Source organism: Gracilinanus agilis, chromosome 1 (genome assembly GCF_016433145.1).
Source record: "Gracilinanus agilis isolate LMUSP501 chromosome 1, AgileGrace, whole genome shotgun sequence".
Classification (NCBI taxonomy): domain Eukaryota; kingdom Metazoa; phylum Chordata; class Mammalia; order Didelphimorphia; family Didelphidae; genus Gracilinanus; species Gracilinanus agilis.
In genome coordinates, this window is record NC_058130.1 from 93,673,461 (window position 1) to 93,690,445 (window position 16,985).

The window sequence follows — 16,985 nt, forward strand, 5'->3', positions numbered from 1 at the left end:
CTCTTCCTACCTTCCCTATTACTATAGAGTACAACTCCATCCTCCTAGTCCCTCAGGTTCATAACCTGGGAGTTATCCTGGATTTCTCACTATCTCTCAGGCCTTATAGCTAACTTGTTTCACCTTTGCAACATCTCTCTTCTCTCCTCTGACACTGCCACCACTCTGGTGCAGACCCTTATCACCTCACACTTGGACTATTGCAATAGTCTGATGGTGGGTCTGTCTAGCCTCAAGTTTCTCCTCACTCCAATTCATGTTTTATTTAAATAATGAAGATGCGATCATGTCACTGTCATCCTCAATGAACTCTGATAGCTCCCCATTTCTTCTAGGATGAAATACAAGATATTCTGTTTTACATTCAAAGCCCTTCTTAACCTAGCTCCATCTTACCTTTACAGTCTTCTTACACCTTGATCTCTAACAGATACTCCTCAATTCTGTGATACTGACCTCCTGGCAGTTCCATGACCAAGATATTCCCTTCAGGCATTTTCTCCAGCTGTTCTCCATGTCTGGAAAACATTTTTCTTCTCTACTCTGACTTCTGACCTTTCTAGTTTCTTTTAAGTCCCAACCAGAATGCCTTCCTCAGCCTCTCTTAATTCCAGAGTTTTCCCTCTGGTAATTATTTCCTACTTTTCTTTTTTATTGCTTGCTTTATACATTTTGCATATTGTCTTCTATTAGAGCATACAATCCATGAGAGTAGGGATGGTATTTTGTCTTTTTGTATCTCAGGTGCTTAGCAAACAGCCTGCAGCTTAGTACTTAATTCATGCTTAAATATTGACTGATTTTAGAGGGCATCTAGACTAAAACCCTCATCCCCCTACATTTTCAAGCCAACATTTATTAAGTACCTAAGGTGTACTGAAGGAAGCAGCTGGGTAGCTCAATGGATAGCACATTGGGCCTACAAATCTTCTCTCATTCATTGACTAGCCCCGTAACCCTGGGCAAGTCACTAAACCCGTTTGCCCTAATCCACTGGAGAAAGATTTCCAGTAATCTTTGCCAAGAAAAGCTGGTGGACAATATGGTCTGTGGGGTCATGCAGAGTCAGACAGATCTGAACGACTGAACAACACTGTGCATGGAGCACTGGGAGATAAGATATAATCCCTATATAACTGGATGACACCAACAGAATCCGAACACACGTTAAAAGCAGTGAACAGATAGAAACCAAAACTTTCTGAAGTCCTGGAGGAAGATTGGTATTGATTGGGAGGGGGCAGCATTGGTAGATGGGAAAGAAGGGACCAGACAGAATGAATAAAAAACACTTATTAAGCAGTTACGATTTTGTGGCTGTGGGGGTGGGGTGGGGTGATGATGACACTTTATCACACCAGGAGCTCTCTCCCCTTCCTCTACTCCCATGGTCTCGCTTCTACGGTCTCGTTTCGCTATCCCTGCCCCAGAAGCGGAAGTGTTCTACTGCGCAGACTTCGCCTCAGACTCAGTACCACGGAGAAAAGCCGTGGAAGGAAGGAGGTGGGGTCCGAGGTCCAGAGGTGGGAGGGGCAAAAGGGAAGCGAAGATATACGCTTGCGCAGAACGCTCTACTTTTATCACCGACCCCCTCCTTTGGTTCTCAAGATCTTTAGGGCCAGCTCCAGCGCAGGCCTTCTCCCCGCCCTCTCCCCTCCCCCCGATTCTCGTTCTTCCGTTATTCCCCCTTCCTAGCCGTCCGGCTCTCGCGGCCTTTGGCAGCGATCTCGCGTTATTTGGCGACGCCGAAAGGCAAGGGGAGGGGAAGGGGGGGTAGAAGGCGTTGAAGGGGTGGGGGCTGCTGAGGAGGGAGGCTGGGCCCAGCTGGGTGGGAGGGGTGGGGAAAGCGTCGGTTAATGGTGTCGGGCTGCAGCAGTAGTGACCTCTCTTTCTTTCCGGCCACTTGAGGAGCTGCCAGGTGAGGATCACCTTATCTTGACCCGGGTTCCTTCCCAGGCTGCGCGGGTCTGTGGGCACGCTAGGCGCCGGTCGGGGTCGCCGGCAGAGCGCGGAGACATCCCCCTCCGGCCTCGCGCGCGCGCGCGTTCCCGGGAGCTCCGCCCTTCTCCCCGCCCTCCCCCTCCCCTGCCGGTGCCTGGGCCCCGCCGTCTCTGACCAGCCTCCTCTCCTCCCTTGTCCCAGGGCCAGCTGTCGCTGTCGCCGCTTCTGTCGCGATGGGGGCGCAGGACCGGCCGCAGTGCCACTTCGACATCGAGATCAACCGTGAGCCGGGTGAGCGATCAGGGAAGGAGGGTGGGTAGACTCACAGGGTTCGGACCTGCCGCCGCGCACACACCCCCTTCCTTCTTTCCTTCCTTCCTCCCTCCCTTCTTCTCTCTCTCCCTCCCCTCTTTTTGCTCCTCCTGGAGAAGAGACGCTGCCCGATCCTCTCTTTGTTCCCTGCTTCTCGGCCTCGGGAGTCGAGATGGCTTCTGGTGCCCTCCGTCTGTTGTTAGACCTTTGATCGAAGCCTCAGTTTCCCTAGCTGCGAATTGTGGGCGTTTGGCTCCAATTTCCATATCTGCTAAAGATGCTTACAAAGTCTTTTCCCCACCGATGAAGGGAGTATATTTAGTATTATTCCCTTTGACAGCTGAGCCTATGTAATCCTGAGAGTTAAAATGACTTACACAGGGTCATACAGCAGGAAGTAGCGGACCTGGAGTTCCCACCTAGCCCGGGAGGTTAAGTCAGCTTATCTCCAGCCCGAGGCTCCGAACCTGGCCAGGGTCACACATCTAGGAAGTGTCAGATTTCAGATTTGAATTCTGGTAGTCTGATTCCAAGTCTGTGCTGGTTCCTTGGGGCAAGCCTAAGTTCCCTACAACTTTACTATTTAATGAATGATTCTGTCAAGTTGTTTATTTGAAGTTTAACATTTTCTTCGGTTAATAGACTGGGCTTAATGAAGTCTTCCTCAAAATTGCAACCCCAACCACTGGAAAAAGGAATCTAATAGGAACATTTTCTTTAGAGTTGGAAAAGGACCTAAAAGGTTGCTTAGTTTAAATCCCTGTCCTGCAAATGAGTCGACAGATCTAGTGACTTTAAAGGACCAAAGTCACAAAGTAAGTAGCAGAGCTAGGTTTTGAACTAAGCACCCCTGACTCTAAAATCACTGTTCTTCTCCACATAGCAGACTGCTATTTAACTTTAGTTCACTTGATTGGGAGCTGATATTCCTAATATAGGTCAATTTAGTCCAGCAAGTGCACAAGATATTAGATGCTGAAGAAACTCATAGTCCAGGAATTTTATAAGCTTGAGGGTAGGGACTGGCTCCCTTTTGTATTTCTATGTCTTGCTTGATAGGTGTTTAGTAAATGATAGTGATTGATTACCCTGATGAAAAGCTCTGTTTAGGCAGGCTACTGACTGAAATAATGCTATAAATAAATGAGGTCCATGCTTTTGCCTAACACATTATATAATTAAATCCTACTATTGATGCTCCTTTGGTTGACTGTTTATAACCTAGTTCTATAGGAACTAGAATCATAGAATCACAGGATGTTACAGAATGAAAAGATTATCTCATATCTTTAAAATGAGAAGGGGAAGTGATTCCCCAAGGTTACACAGTTACTGAGTGACAGAGTTGGAACTCACTTAGGTCTTGTTCTTTTAGGTTCAGTGCTCTTTCACTGTGCCCTTGGCAAATAACCTCCTGCCTGTCTGGCAGCTGTTGATCTAGCTCATCACTTTATTCCTTGGGGTGACTGGGGTTAGGGAGTGTTACCCCTCTCCCTTTCCAGTAGTTAGCTCATTCCTCAGACTCTTTATTTCCCTTCAACTTAGCTCCATATAGCTAACTGACCCTCTTCCCAGTGCCAGTGAATTATTATTTTCACATTTCCACCACCCTGATTTTATGTTGAACCAAACGCATTTCTGATGTTTCCTTGTTCAAACACTCATTCTGGACTTCAGACTGCATATTCTAAAAGAATCTATATAATTTGGGGGGCTCACCTCCAAATCTGTGAAAATTAATCTACCAAATTTTATATATAAAGCTAGAGCCAATTAGTAACAAATTTCTGCATGATAATCACAGTAATTTAACCATATGATATTATAAAACAATCTATTACCATAATATGACACTTATATATAGGTATATAAAATATTTAAAATGATTCATGCTACCAAATAACTAGGGTTGCCAAAAACAAAATACCTGAGTGTGTAAATGTTATTAGAACATAATCCTTTCCAAGCTGTAACAGAATTCTATGCTATATAGAAAAAAATCATTAGTTGGCTCTAGTAAGTAACTTCTTCCAAAAGCTTTTCAAAGTATTTTTTAATTACTTTGCTGCATTATGTAAGGTTTATTTTATCTTTCTTTAGCATGAGTTGAAAGTTGGCAGAATCTGACCTTTTATTATGTCAAGTAGAGCATTTTAAGGAAACTGTAAGCCCCAATCCCTGAAAATGCAAGTAAAATTTTCTGCAGTTTTCTCTTATGTAAAATAGAGATAATAATCACATCCAGTAATAGCAGGGGTTTGTTGTGAAGATCAAATGAGATCATTTTTAAAAGTGTTTTGCAAGCTTTAGTGTGCTATTATTATTGTTATTATTATTACCTTATTTATGGTACAGATCTAATCACGACTACAAATAATCGTGACAACAAAAGTCTTGCATAGGTATGCCCTGCTTAATGCTATTCTGACCTATCTCTTTTTGCAATTCAACAAAATGTTAATAAATATTTATTAAATTATTACTATGTTCCAAGTAATGTTCCTTGAACTTAATGATTCTAACTAAATCTTGTCTGTTGTGACTTTCTATTACAGGGTCACTTTGTTGAAGTGATTGGTTGATAATATAGTTTCTATCAATTTCCATATACCTTACCAGTAATATGAAGGTAACCCCAAGTTTTTGAAGGTTATGCCAGTAGAGCACAAACTTTAGTTAGCACGGCCTATCAAGTTGGAAAGACTTTGATTAACACTCTGTATTCTAGCTTTATTCTCAAAGGCTCATCACTGGGGGCTTAGCCTTCAGGTAATGAATTATTTCAGACATAGCAGAAAGGACTGTCCATAAGATGCAAAGGGACTGATTTTCTTTGTTGATGGGGAAAACTGTGCTAATGAAATCAAGGTCCCTTGAAATACTTATTCTAAAACAACTTTATCACATTAAAAGAAATAGGATTCATATGCTTGGTGAGTTGTTTTTTATTATAAACGACATCCTAAGTAAAAGTTGGTTGTACAAACAAACCAACATTCCATGAAATATTATTGCTTTCATTAGACACCTATTAAAATCCAGACTTTAATGAGAATATTGTCAGTCTTCCCCAATTAACAAAAAAATCACATTCTCCAAAGTATGAACTTAGTACTGTTTTGTTTAACTTGTCACTTAAAGTTCTAATCATCAGGCCAGTAATTGTGCATTGAAATTTAAAGTAAAACCTTTTGGAGAAAAAATGCATAATTTTAATAAAATTGTCTTTGGGTCACTCAAAAATATGCATATTAATATTGTATATTTAAAATATGTTATTGGCATTTATTTGATTTCCACATAGCTTTTCAGAAAGATATCTGTTGAATAAAGTGAACTTTATCTGGAACAAGTGCCTAGTTCCTAATAGAATTTTACCAGTGCTTATTCAAGTAATATATTCTACTTTATGTGTGTTTAGGATTTACTTTATCTAAGAACAACAGAATCTCATTGGTAGGAGATTGTTGATAGATAGTAGTGACTCTTGGCCCAGATTAGCAAGAGAATAAGAGGTTATGATAAAAATGAGGTCTTTGCACTTTAAAAAATGCTATATCCCTTTATTATCAATGAGTCTTCCAATGTAAGTTATCAATTCAATGCATCTTTCAGTTTTAATCAGTTTATAAGCACTTATTACCAGGAAGCTAAGTGGCTTAGTGGATTGAGAGTAGGCCTACAGATGTCAGATCTAGCCTTAGACATTTCTTAGCTGTGTGGCCCTGGGCAAGTCACTTAACCATCTTGCCTAGTCTTTACTGCATTTCTGTCTTGGTACCAATGCATAGTATTTGTTCTAAGACAGAAAATTTTAAAAAAATGTTATTTATTAAGCACTTCCCTACTAGCACTGTGTAAGGTAAATAAGTACTAGGGAAAAATACAACAAAAGCAAGATTGTCATTGCCATCAAGGAATATAGTCTACTAGGAAAATAATTGTGTTCACAGATAAGAAAATATGGAATATATATGAAATAAATATACAGTTATATATAATATAAGTAATACTTTTGACAGTAAAAGCAATAAAATGATTAAAAGAACATAGAGAGCTGGCCTTGTTATCAGGGTTCAAATCCTTCTTTGGTCACCTTCTTGACTGACCCTGGGCAAATCCCTGAGATAGAATTGCTTAGAAGGTGCTAATGGTCTTGAGTTCAAATCCTATCTCTGCCACTTACCATAGTTACCTTAGACAAGTCACTTAACCTTCCTATGCTTCAATTTCCTTAACTGTAAAATGAGGAGGTGGGACTAGACATATGTTGGTAAAGGAAGATACTACTTCTAGGAATACTAATACCAGTGGAATTATAGGTCCAGTTAAAACAAAAAGGCCATAGTAGACGTAGAAGAACAAGGAATATTGGAGTGTTATATAGGAGCTAAATCTACTTCTTCTCCCTCCTTTACTGCTACCTCCTTCTCTATCAGTTGGCAGGTCTTGTTAAGATTCTGTCCCTATGACATTTCTTTACTGCTATGCTCTTCTCAATAGCTCTCATCATGGTTCAGGATATCAGCCCTTGCTTGGACCATTACAACAGGCCCTTAATTTACCTTTATGCTCTCTTTTACATTTCATCCTTCACAGGTGCCAAAATAACCTAAGAGTTAGGTCTGACTGTCACTTGCCATGACACCCTCAGGGGTTCACTGTTGATTCTAAAATAAAATTAAAACTTATCTCTGGTATTTAAAGCTCCTCCTCACTTTCTGGTTCCTACCTACCTTTGCCATCCTTATTTCACATTATTCACTTTCATACACTTTTGAATTCTAGTTAAACTAGACAATTGCTCTCCACATTCAACATGACTCAATTTGTCTAGAATGTACCATCTCCTCTCAGAAAGCTTATCGTGGAGCTCTTCTTGCTCAGCTGCCACCTCCTTACTTTCACTGCTCTTTCTCTTCCTCCCCTAGAATTTGTATTTTGTAGGATATAAGCTTACTGAGGACAGAGACGGTTTTGTTTTTTCCCCTTTGTATTCTCAGTGCCTTGCACATAGTAGGTGCTTAAATAAATGTTTGTTGTGTTGGTTATGAAAGTCCTGAGGATTGAGAACTTTTCTTGGGTACTTAGAATTCACTAGGACTGTTTCTTACAGGTTTTTTATGCCTTTTGTTTTTATATCACGTTTATTTCTGAAAATAGTCTACCTCCTCCCATACCTCCTTTGTAACAGGTTAAAAAAAAAAGACAAAAACCCCACAATTTGGTAAAATTAGCCAACACTTCCACTGAATGAGGTGGTTGTACTTGGTAGCCTCTGATATTCCTTCCATCTCTATATCAGTGATCTGACATTATATGCAATAATATTCCACTCTCTTAGTCCCGAAGTCTTGGTCATTTTAATTTGTAGTTTCTTTTTGTGGATTTTAAAGAAGCTAATTGGTGGGGAGGGGGGTTGACTGTCAGCTTAGTTGTTGTACATTGATTTTCAGTGTAAAATCATCACTTTTCCTTGTAAGTTTTGATTTATGAAAAGTGATTACAGACTTCATTACTAGGGCTTGGAAAATACCACTGCTGTTTTATCTTTATCAAATTTTTGGCAAACTGCCTTTCCTTTGGTCTGAAATCCGTTCCTCCAAATCTATTTATGTTAATAAAGGAACCTGTGGGGATAACTGTTGAGTAGGAGCTTTTTTCTTCTTACATTGCTCCCACAGGATGTTGCCTTACAATAACATCACCTGTGATCTTTTTCTTTCTCTCTTAGTAAAAATTTGTAGGGTACTTAGAAAGAAAAGGTCTGAAAGTATTAGGAAAATGTAGTTAAGATACCATGGACCGAAGATTTCCTGGCAACTAATTTTCTCCAGTTTTGAATTTTAAATAAAGCAGGAAGGGATTCTTTTCTGCTTTGTTTTTCTGAGAGTATTCTTGGTTTTGGAATTTCCTTTTCTATCCCTACTCTCACAAAATTGGAATGATTAGCTCCTATTCTCCCCTAGTGACCCTACTACAGCACTTTACTACCTTTGTTAGTTATATTCAGTCATCACATTCATTATATTGGGAGTTACTGGAGTGCAGAGACCAAATCTTATTTGTTTTTATAACCCTATGGTTATTGTTCAGTTGTGTCTGACTCTTCTTGACCACTTTTGGGATTTTCTTGGCAAGATACAGGAGTAGTTTGCCTTTTTTTTCTTCCAACTCATTTTCAACATGAGGAAACCAAGGCAAACATTAAGTGATTTGCCCAGGGTCACACACCTAGTAAGTGTCTGAGACCGCATTTGAATTTAGGTCTTTCTGCCTTCAGGTTGGGCATCCTACAGTAGTAGATATTCAATAAATATATTTTGGATGATTCAGACCTGAATTATGCAAATAAAATTGGAGTGGGAGCTTTGCCTATCTGGTGTTCTGTTAATATAGAATTAGTAAATCATGTGCCCAGTAAACTTGAAGCACATTTAAGAAATTACTCATAAATATATTAAAAATATTCTAATGCATAGAACTGAATTAAGTACAGGCTCTGGGGATTTTTATGTCTAGATTTGACAATACTTCTTTTTTAAAGGAATTTATAATCTGAAAGTAAGACAACAGACAGAAGCAAATTAATGTATACATGATCACTTCAATTCGAAAAAGGGTATCCACTTGATTGGTACCACACTTGGTGGTCTTCAGGTCCTCTGCTGCCTCATCCCAGATTTAAGAAGGATTAGACAGGTCCTACAAAGTCAGTTACAGATTCTACTTTTTTCTGAGAGCCATCCTAGCTACGGGTCAAGAACCTTTGGCAATAGAAGATTGATTGCCAGGTAAGAAAAATGTTTTGGCCACAGCAACAGTTATTTTAAAAAATTTTTTTATTTAATTTATTAATTTATAACATTTCTCCATGGTTATAGGATTCATGTTCTATTTCTCCCCTCCTCCCACCCCCTCCCATAGCCCACACACAATTCCACATGTGTCATTGATCAAGACCAATTTCTATATTATTGATATTTGCATTAGGGAGTTCACTTTGAGTCGATATCCCTAATTATATCCCCATCCACCTGTGTGATCAGGCAGTTATTTTTCTTTTGTGTTTCTACTTCCACAGTTCTTCCTCTGATTGTGAATAGCATTCTTTCTCATAATTCCCTCAGAGTTGTCCTGGATCATTGCATTGTTCTCAGCAACAGTATTAAGACATGTGATGAGTGTGGTAGGAGAGCCTACCCACATAGCACAGACCTAGAGCATCTTGTCTCCATTATACCTTTCCCATTATCACATTCTGTCTTATGCTATGTCGTAATCTTTTTAGAGTATAAAGTCCTTAAGGGAAGAGACTCATTTTCATCTTTGTATCCCTAGTTCTGAGTATATCGGTATATTTAAATGCTGACTTTAACTAAATTTGTTGAATGGAATGGAAATTTGAGATACTAAAGTATGCAGAGAGGTAAAAAGCAATACAGTATATAGAATATTTGCTTTTGAATTTAAGAAACATTTCTGTGAAAGCACATGTGTAAAGCAAATCCATAGGAAATTAGATTTTTTTTTTTGTTCTCTCTTTGAAATTCTAGTCAATAAAAGACTTACCATTAAAGCTCCTGAAACCATGGAGGCAGGGGAGGGAAGGGAACAGAGGGTACATACTAAGTGCTTTAGAAACCTAATCTCATTTGATCCTTACACCAACCCTATTTGGCAAGTGCAATAATTATTATGTTCATTTTACAGTTGAGAAAGCTCAGGCAAAGAGGTTAAGTGACTTGCCCAGGGTCACACAACTAGTTCGTGCCCATGGTCAAATTTTGAACTCAAATCTTGACCCTAGGCCAAGTGTCATATCCAGGCACACTCTATATGCTGTTATTTATAAATAAAATTATCTAATCATAAATATTAGTTATAAGTCTTCTCATGCATGCTCATATCACTAGTAAATGTTACTAATGTGCCACTGAAAAGAAATTTTCATCTCTAGTCTTAATCTTATCATTTTATAGTTGAGTAAGTTGAGACCCAGATAAGTAAAACCAGCTCATTCCTCTCTTACCTGTGACCCTGGTGTGAAGTTTCTGCCATGTCCTGCCTGTAGCTTTCATATGCATATGTACAGATTGGGCTTAGGTATGTTCAGGCACTCCTTAATATCTCCATTTTAAGACTGTATTTAGTTTTTAATTTTTAATTAATAAGCATTTTCTCCTATCTCCCTCTCACTACTTAAAAAAAGAAAGAAAAATCCAACCCTTATAAGAAATATGCGTCATTAAGTAAAACAAATTCTCTCATTGGCCATGTAAAAGTATATGTTAATACAAATTATTTTGAAAGAATTGGGAACTTTGATCAATACAGAGATCAGTCATAATTCCAGAGCACTCATGATGAAACATGTTGCCTATATCCTGGAAATGGAGAGAACTCAGAACACAGATTGAGACATTTTTTGGTCACAGTGCACTAATTTGTTGTGTTTGTCTATATGTGTTTCTAGCAACAATTTTGTTTTTCTTGCATTCTCAATGTGGGAGAAGAGAGGTATGAAGGAGAAAAGGCCTATCTTTATTTGAAAATAAAATAACATTTAATTTTTTAAAAATGTATGTCATCATTCTATATCTTGAATCCATCACCACTATTAAAAGGATTTTTCATCAAAAGTCTTCTGGAATCATGATCACTTTGCTTCATTTCATACTAGTCCTCTCATATCCCTTTCATCATTTTTCATGTCACAGTAATGTCCCATTACATTCCTATACCTATAATATAATGCCTTGTTGGTGAACCTGTGGCATGTGTGCTAAGCATGCCAGAGGGGGCTCCTCCTCTTTTCACAGCGCCTGAGGACATTTCTCACATGACCCTCCCCTCTGCCCAGCAGCCCAATGAGATTGCTTCCTTTCTCCCCTGTGGGGGTGGTGGGGTAAGGGAGGTTTGGGGGTGCTTCGGTTCATGTGGAGTGAGGGTTACAGTTTGGGTACTTGGAAATATGTTTGACTATTACCCAATTGATGCCCTCCCCCTTTAGTTTCTAATTATTTGCCTTTATAAAAAGAACTTCTATGAATATTTTTATGCATATGGATCCTTTTTAAAAAAATCTCTTTGGGGTATACGCCTAGTAGTGGTACAGTTGGGCAAAATGACACTCACAATTTAATAACTTTTAGGACTTACTTCTAAATTGCTTTCCAGAATGGCTAGACCAATTCATAGCACTACCAGTCTTGCATTAACATAGCTGTTTTCCAGCAGCCCATCCAGCATTTGTCATTTTCCTTTTGTCGATGTGGAATCTAGAGACCCCAAACTTGTGGCCTAGTGAGATCTGATGAACCCCAAGTTTTAGGAATAGCTTGTAAGATTGGAGACCCCCAAAGCTTGTGCTAGTTCCCTGTTCCCTGTTCCCATGTGATTCTTTTGCCTTAGAAGCTTCTCCCATTGTACCACATCCTTCTTTCAGGGATCACACTCAGGACCTTCGGCTTACAAGACTGACTTGCTGCCTACTTCGCCAAAGAGTCACTTAGCTTTTACCTTAGGGTCCATTATTCAGTCTGAAACTGCTAGCCTGAGATTCCCTTCAGGGTGGATTCTCTTGGGAACAGGGAAATGAGACCCTTATGGGAGAAACTTGCTATGCTTCTCCCCCTCCCCCCCATTTTCCTGGTTCCTTTCTAATCTTATCAATATTCAGCCTCCTCTTGTAAAAATGATTTTTTCAATTGAGTATTTCCTCCCTCTTATTCCCTTTCATTCCAATTGAAAAAAAATGAGAGAGAAGCAAAACCCTTTAAAAAATATGCATAGAGGAGTTAAAAAAAAAAAAAGGGGGAGTTGATCACTTTCCAACTCCTTTATTAAGACGAGAGTGATAAAAGCAGTGTGCTCAGCACCAGTTCTCTGACTTTGATTTAGTCTGCTTCTGCCCTCTCTTCCTCTTTCTCTTGCCCATAGATGGGCCTGTCACAGGTTCTTTCCTTTTAAACCTATATTAAACTTTGTTTAGTTCTGGGTTCTGTAGTCCATGGTTTGTTTTGTATAAGACAGTTCCCTTCCTTAATCTCCTTGTTCCTCCTTCCCTCTTTCCTGTTTCCCAGTTGAGTGAAATATATTTCTGTATATATTCTTTACCGCTTTGATCAGTTCAGCTGATATAGTCTTAAACTTTTTTTTTTTTTAACCCATATCTTCTGTCTTAGAATCAATAATAGTATATTGGTTTCAAGGCAAAAGAGTGGTGAGGGCTAGTCAGTGGAGATTAAGTGACTTGCCCAGAGTCACTCAGGTAGGAAATGTCTGGGATCAAATTTGAAGCCAGGACCTTTCATCTCTAGGCTGACACATAGCTTTTAATGAAAGCTTGTTTTCTTCCTTATATTTCATCAAATTATGTAAGATAAATTGCCTATCCTTTTTCTCCCTTTCTTTCCTCTTCCAGTATATTTCTTTTCCACTCTTTTTCTTTTCCGATTATTAAAACATTTTAAAAAACGTTTCAGGCCTTTTTATCATTATTATTATACCTAACATTTACATAATGCTTTTTTCCAGGCTCTGTGTTAAACATTTTGCATTTATTATCTCATTTGATCATCACAACAACCATGGGAGGTAGGTTCTGTCATCCCCATTTTACATATGAGGAGACTGAGGCAAACAGAAGTTAAAGTCTTGCCCAGAGTCACACAGCTAGTAAATGTTAATATTTGAACTCAGGTCTTCCTTACTCCAGGCTAGATATTCTGTTTACTGGGCCACTTAGGTGCCTCTCCAGAGCTTTGTTTTATTAGACTCCCTCTATGACTCTTGATGAAGGCTCTGAGGGAATAAATACATGGTTCTCTCTTTGTTTTAGAATGTAAGTCGTGGCCATTATATTGATCAGAGCTCTGAAATCTTTCAGTGTCGTTTTTCCATTACTTTGTTATGATCATATAAATTGTTCTAGTTCTGATTACTTTGTGTGCTACAATTTGTGTTCCTACAATTTTTCCAAGTTTTCCAGAATTCTTTAATATTCATAATTTCTAATGATGACATTCATTCATGTACCAAAGTTTATTTAGCTGTTGCTCAACTGATGGATGCCCACTTCATTTCCAGTTCTTTTCAATTACTGAAAGTGCTGCCTTAAAATATTTTTGTATGTATGGAGCCTTTTCTTTTTATCTTTGACCTCCTCGGGGTATGGGGTATTGGTAGGTCAGAAGACATCAAACTTGGTTCTGACTGAAGTGCTCTTTGTACTATACCATAATGATAAGAATGTCCATTGGCTGTAGTTTAGTCTCTTTATCTAGAAAACTTTAGCACTGTTATGAAGAGCATATGATTTATTTTGAAACTAAAAAATTCATATTTTAAGTAAGGTTTTGTTTCTTCTATTTAAGTATAAGTATTGATAGTGCAGTGACTTTGGGAGGTAGGGACAGGGAGGAAGCCTCTGTGATCTTGAGCAAATCATTCAACTTCTCTGCACCTCAGTTTTTTTTTCTGTAAATTAAAGGCATTGGATTTGATGGCTTTTGAGGTCTCTTTCAATTCTGAATCTATTATCTTATTTCTATAATGTTATGGTTATGGTAGTATAATTTTTTATATTTTTATTTAAAAATTTAACATACAGAATAATTTTATGCATGAATTAAATAATTTTAATTTTTATTACTTTGATTTTTAAAATCAAACCAGTTTTCCTTTTTTATACCTTATTTTTAGCCTCCTTTATCAGCTTAAACATACAAAGCTAGAATTGGAGAAATAGTTTGAATTGATATTGTATAGAATTCAGAATTTAGCTTTTGCAGTGTTTCTTTAGTTTTTGCATATTGTTTGTTATTTTTTTCATAATTTCTCCATCTACTTCATTGGGGTATATTTTCCTCTTTGATATTTAAGTTAAAAAGGTTATCTTCACCTTTTAGATTGTAGCATCATACTCTTTAGAGAGAAAACCTTTATTGTTTCTTCATTAACAGTTAAGAAATTAAAGATAGTTTTGCCCTTCAACCTTGGTAAAATTAAGGATTCCAATAGTATAATAGCCACTAGTTTCTGCTTTAAGAAAATGAGGTTGTTTAGGTAGTGTTTTTTACATGCTTTAATATACATGCCCTTTTATATCAAGTCAATTAACAGTTTACTAAGCACCTACTATGTGTTTGGTACTGTGCTAAGTGTTATGGATATTAAACAGAAGCTAACTACAGTCTCTTCCCCTCAGAAGAGCTCACAATCTAAGGGAGACAAGATGCAAATGAATATATTTACAGGATACTTAGGAAATAAAAGAGGAAAAGCACTAGGATTTAGAGGGATTAGGGAAGGCTTCCTATAGAAGGTAGGACTTTAGTTGGGATTTATGGGAATCTATGGAGGAGGGAGAAGGGTCCAGGCATGGGGGACAACCAAAGGAAATGCTGGGAACCAAGTGATGTCTTGTTCCTGGAATAGCCTGGAGGCCAGCGGCCCTGGATCAAAGAGTTGTTGGGGGTGGGGGGGAGGAGAAAGGTGTAAGAAGACTGGAAAGGTAGAAGGGGGCTGGGTTTTGAAGAGTTTTGAATGCCAAAAAAAGCATTTTGTATTTCAACCTGGAGGCAATAGGGGGACCACTGGAGTTCATTGTGTAGGGCGGTGGTAAGATTGGACCTGCACTTTACAAAAATTACATTAGTGTTTGAATGGAAGATAGATTAGAGTGGGTAGAGACTTGAGGCAGGCAGATGTACCAGTAGTCCATTGCAGTAATCTAGGCATAAGATAAGGGCCTGTACTAGAGTGGTGGTGGTCTTAAAGAAGAGAAGGGGGCATGTTTTGAAAGATTGTTAAAAAGGTGAAATTGGCAGATGTTGGCAACAGCTTAAAAGTGGGGTGGAGGTAGTTAGAGATAGTGAAGAATCAGAATGACTCCTAGGTTGAGAGCTTGAGATTGAGGAGGCGAGGTTTAGGGAGAAAGATGAGTTCTTTTTAGGACATAATTGAGTTTCACATGTCTATTGGACATCCATTTGAGATGTCTGAAAGGCAGTTGGAGATGTGAGATTTGGAGGTCAGCAGAGAGATTGGGACAGAGAAGTAATTTTGAGAATCATCAGCAGTTAGCTATAACCAGTTATGTTTTTAAAAGTAAGAATAAGTAATAGTGGCAAATGAAAGCAAAAATTGATCTTGAAAAAGATATTTATCACTGATAAACTTTTTTTCAGACTCATTACCACTAGATGGCTCCCTTTGATTTCTAATAAATAATTTGTGAAGGACAGTAAAATAAGATAGTTTGAAATTTTCAAAAATCAGATGTTCTAGGTTTTACAAAAAATTATCACATATACATCAAAAGAAGTCTCAAAAATGGCCAGAGGTAGGCAGTCAGGATAGTGGAAATCCTTGAAATTATGCCGTTATAATCATATGATCAGTTAAAGAGATTGGAGATGTTTAGCCTGGAAAAGAGAATACTCTTCTTGAACCAGGTGTGATAACTTTTCAAATACCTAAAAGGCTATGGAGTAGATTCCTTCAGCTTGGCCCCAAAGGACAAAATTTTAAGTGGCTAGAAATTGTGAAAAGGCAGATTAGATTTGATGTAAAGAAAAACTTCCCAACTACTAAGCTATCCCCAAAGTATAATGGGCTACTTTAGGAAGTACAGTAGTGGGCTCTCCTTTCACTGGAAACCTTAAAAGCAAAGGCTTGATGACCATTTTATCAAGTATGTAGTATGTAGTAGTTTTTGATCAGATATGGATTAACTAGATATCCTTACCAGTCCTTGCCAGTTCATAAGGTTACATGACTGAGTTTTATTCTAAGTACACGTTTTTGGCCGCAAATTCCAGGAATGAGGATATGCTTCACTCTTCACTAGCTTTCAAATGGATAATTGTGCAAATTGTCAAAAATACTATATTGACAGATAGATGGCGCCGGGGATAGAAAACTAGCCTGGAGTCAGGAAGACCTGAGTTCAAATGAGGTTTCCCAAGCTTGCTAAATGTGTGACCTTGGGTATGTCACTTACCCTTTCTTTTCTCCAGTTTCTGCATCTTTAAAATGAGAATGATAATAATAGCACCTACCTCCAGGGCTTTTGAGGATCAAATGAGATAACAACTGTAAAGCACTTATTAGCACTGTGCCTGGAAAGTAGTGCTACATAAATGTTAATTATTGTTTTTATTCCCTATCTGCTTTCTTGGTGGTCTCATTAGCTCCATGAGTTCCATTATTATTTTTAAACAGATAAATCCCAAATCTCAGTCCATTGAAGATCTCTCTTCTGAACTCTAGTCCCACTTGGCCAAACTACTTTTTGGATAGTTCTAACTGGACATCTCAGATTCAGCATGGACAAAACAATTCTTTATTCACCCTTTTGCTGTTGAAGGTACCTACTTTCATCCATTTTCCTAAGATTATTTTCTCTTGAGTCATTCTTGACTCTTGACTATTCTCTTTCACCCCACTTTTTCAGTTATCAAATCTTCATTCTGTTGATTTATTGTTCTTAAGAACATCTCACATCCATCCCCTGCTCTCTCCACTCTTGTGGCCACCACTTTAATTAGTCCCTTAATACTTCTTAACTGACCTATTTCAGTAGCTTCCTGACTGACTTCTTTCTTTTCTTTCTTAATCCAGTCTCCATATAGCTGCCAAAATGATACTCCTAAAGCATGAATCTGATCATGTTGCTCCCTGACTCCCAATTTCCTCTAGTATAAAATGTGAGCTCTTCTTTTTCA

The 16,985-nt window shown here is 38.4% G+C and overlaps 1 protein-coding gene across 2 annotated transcripts in view; it reads left to right on the forward strand.

Moving 5' to 3' along the window:
* The first annotated feature begins 2,159 nt into the window (after window positions 1–2,159).
* NKTR (natural killer cell triggering receptor) overlaps window positions 2,160–16,985 on the forward strand; it is a 54,198-nt gene continuing 39,372 nt past the window's right edge. Inside the window, exon 1 of one of the 2 annotated variants that reach the window (XM_044680858.1) lies at window positions 2,160–2,232. In XM_044680858.1, the coding sequence (XP_044536793.1) occupies window positions 2,175–2,232 (58 nt within the window). In that variant the 5' untranslated portion in view covers window positions 2,160–2,174. The remainder of the gene's footprint in view (window positions 2,233–16,985) is intronic. The other variant, XM_044680780.1, reaches the window with a different exon arrangement.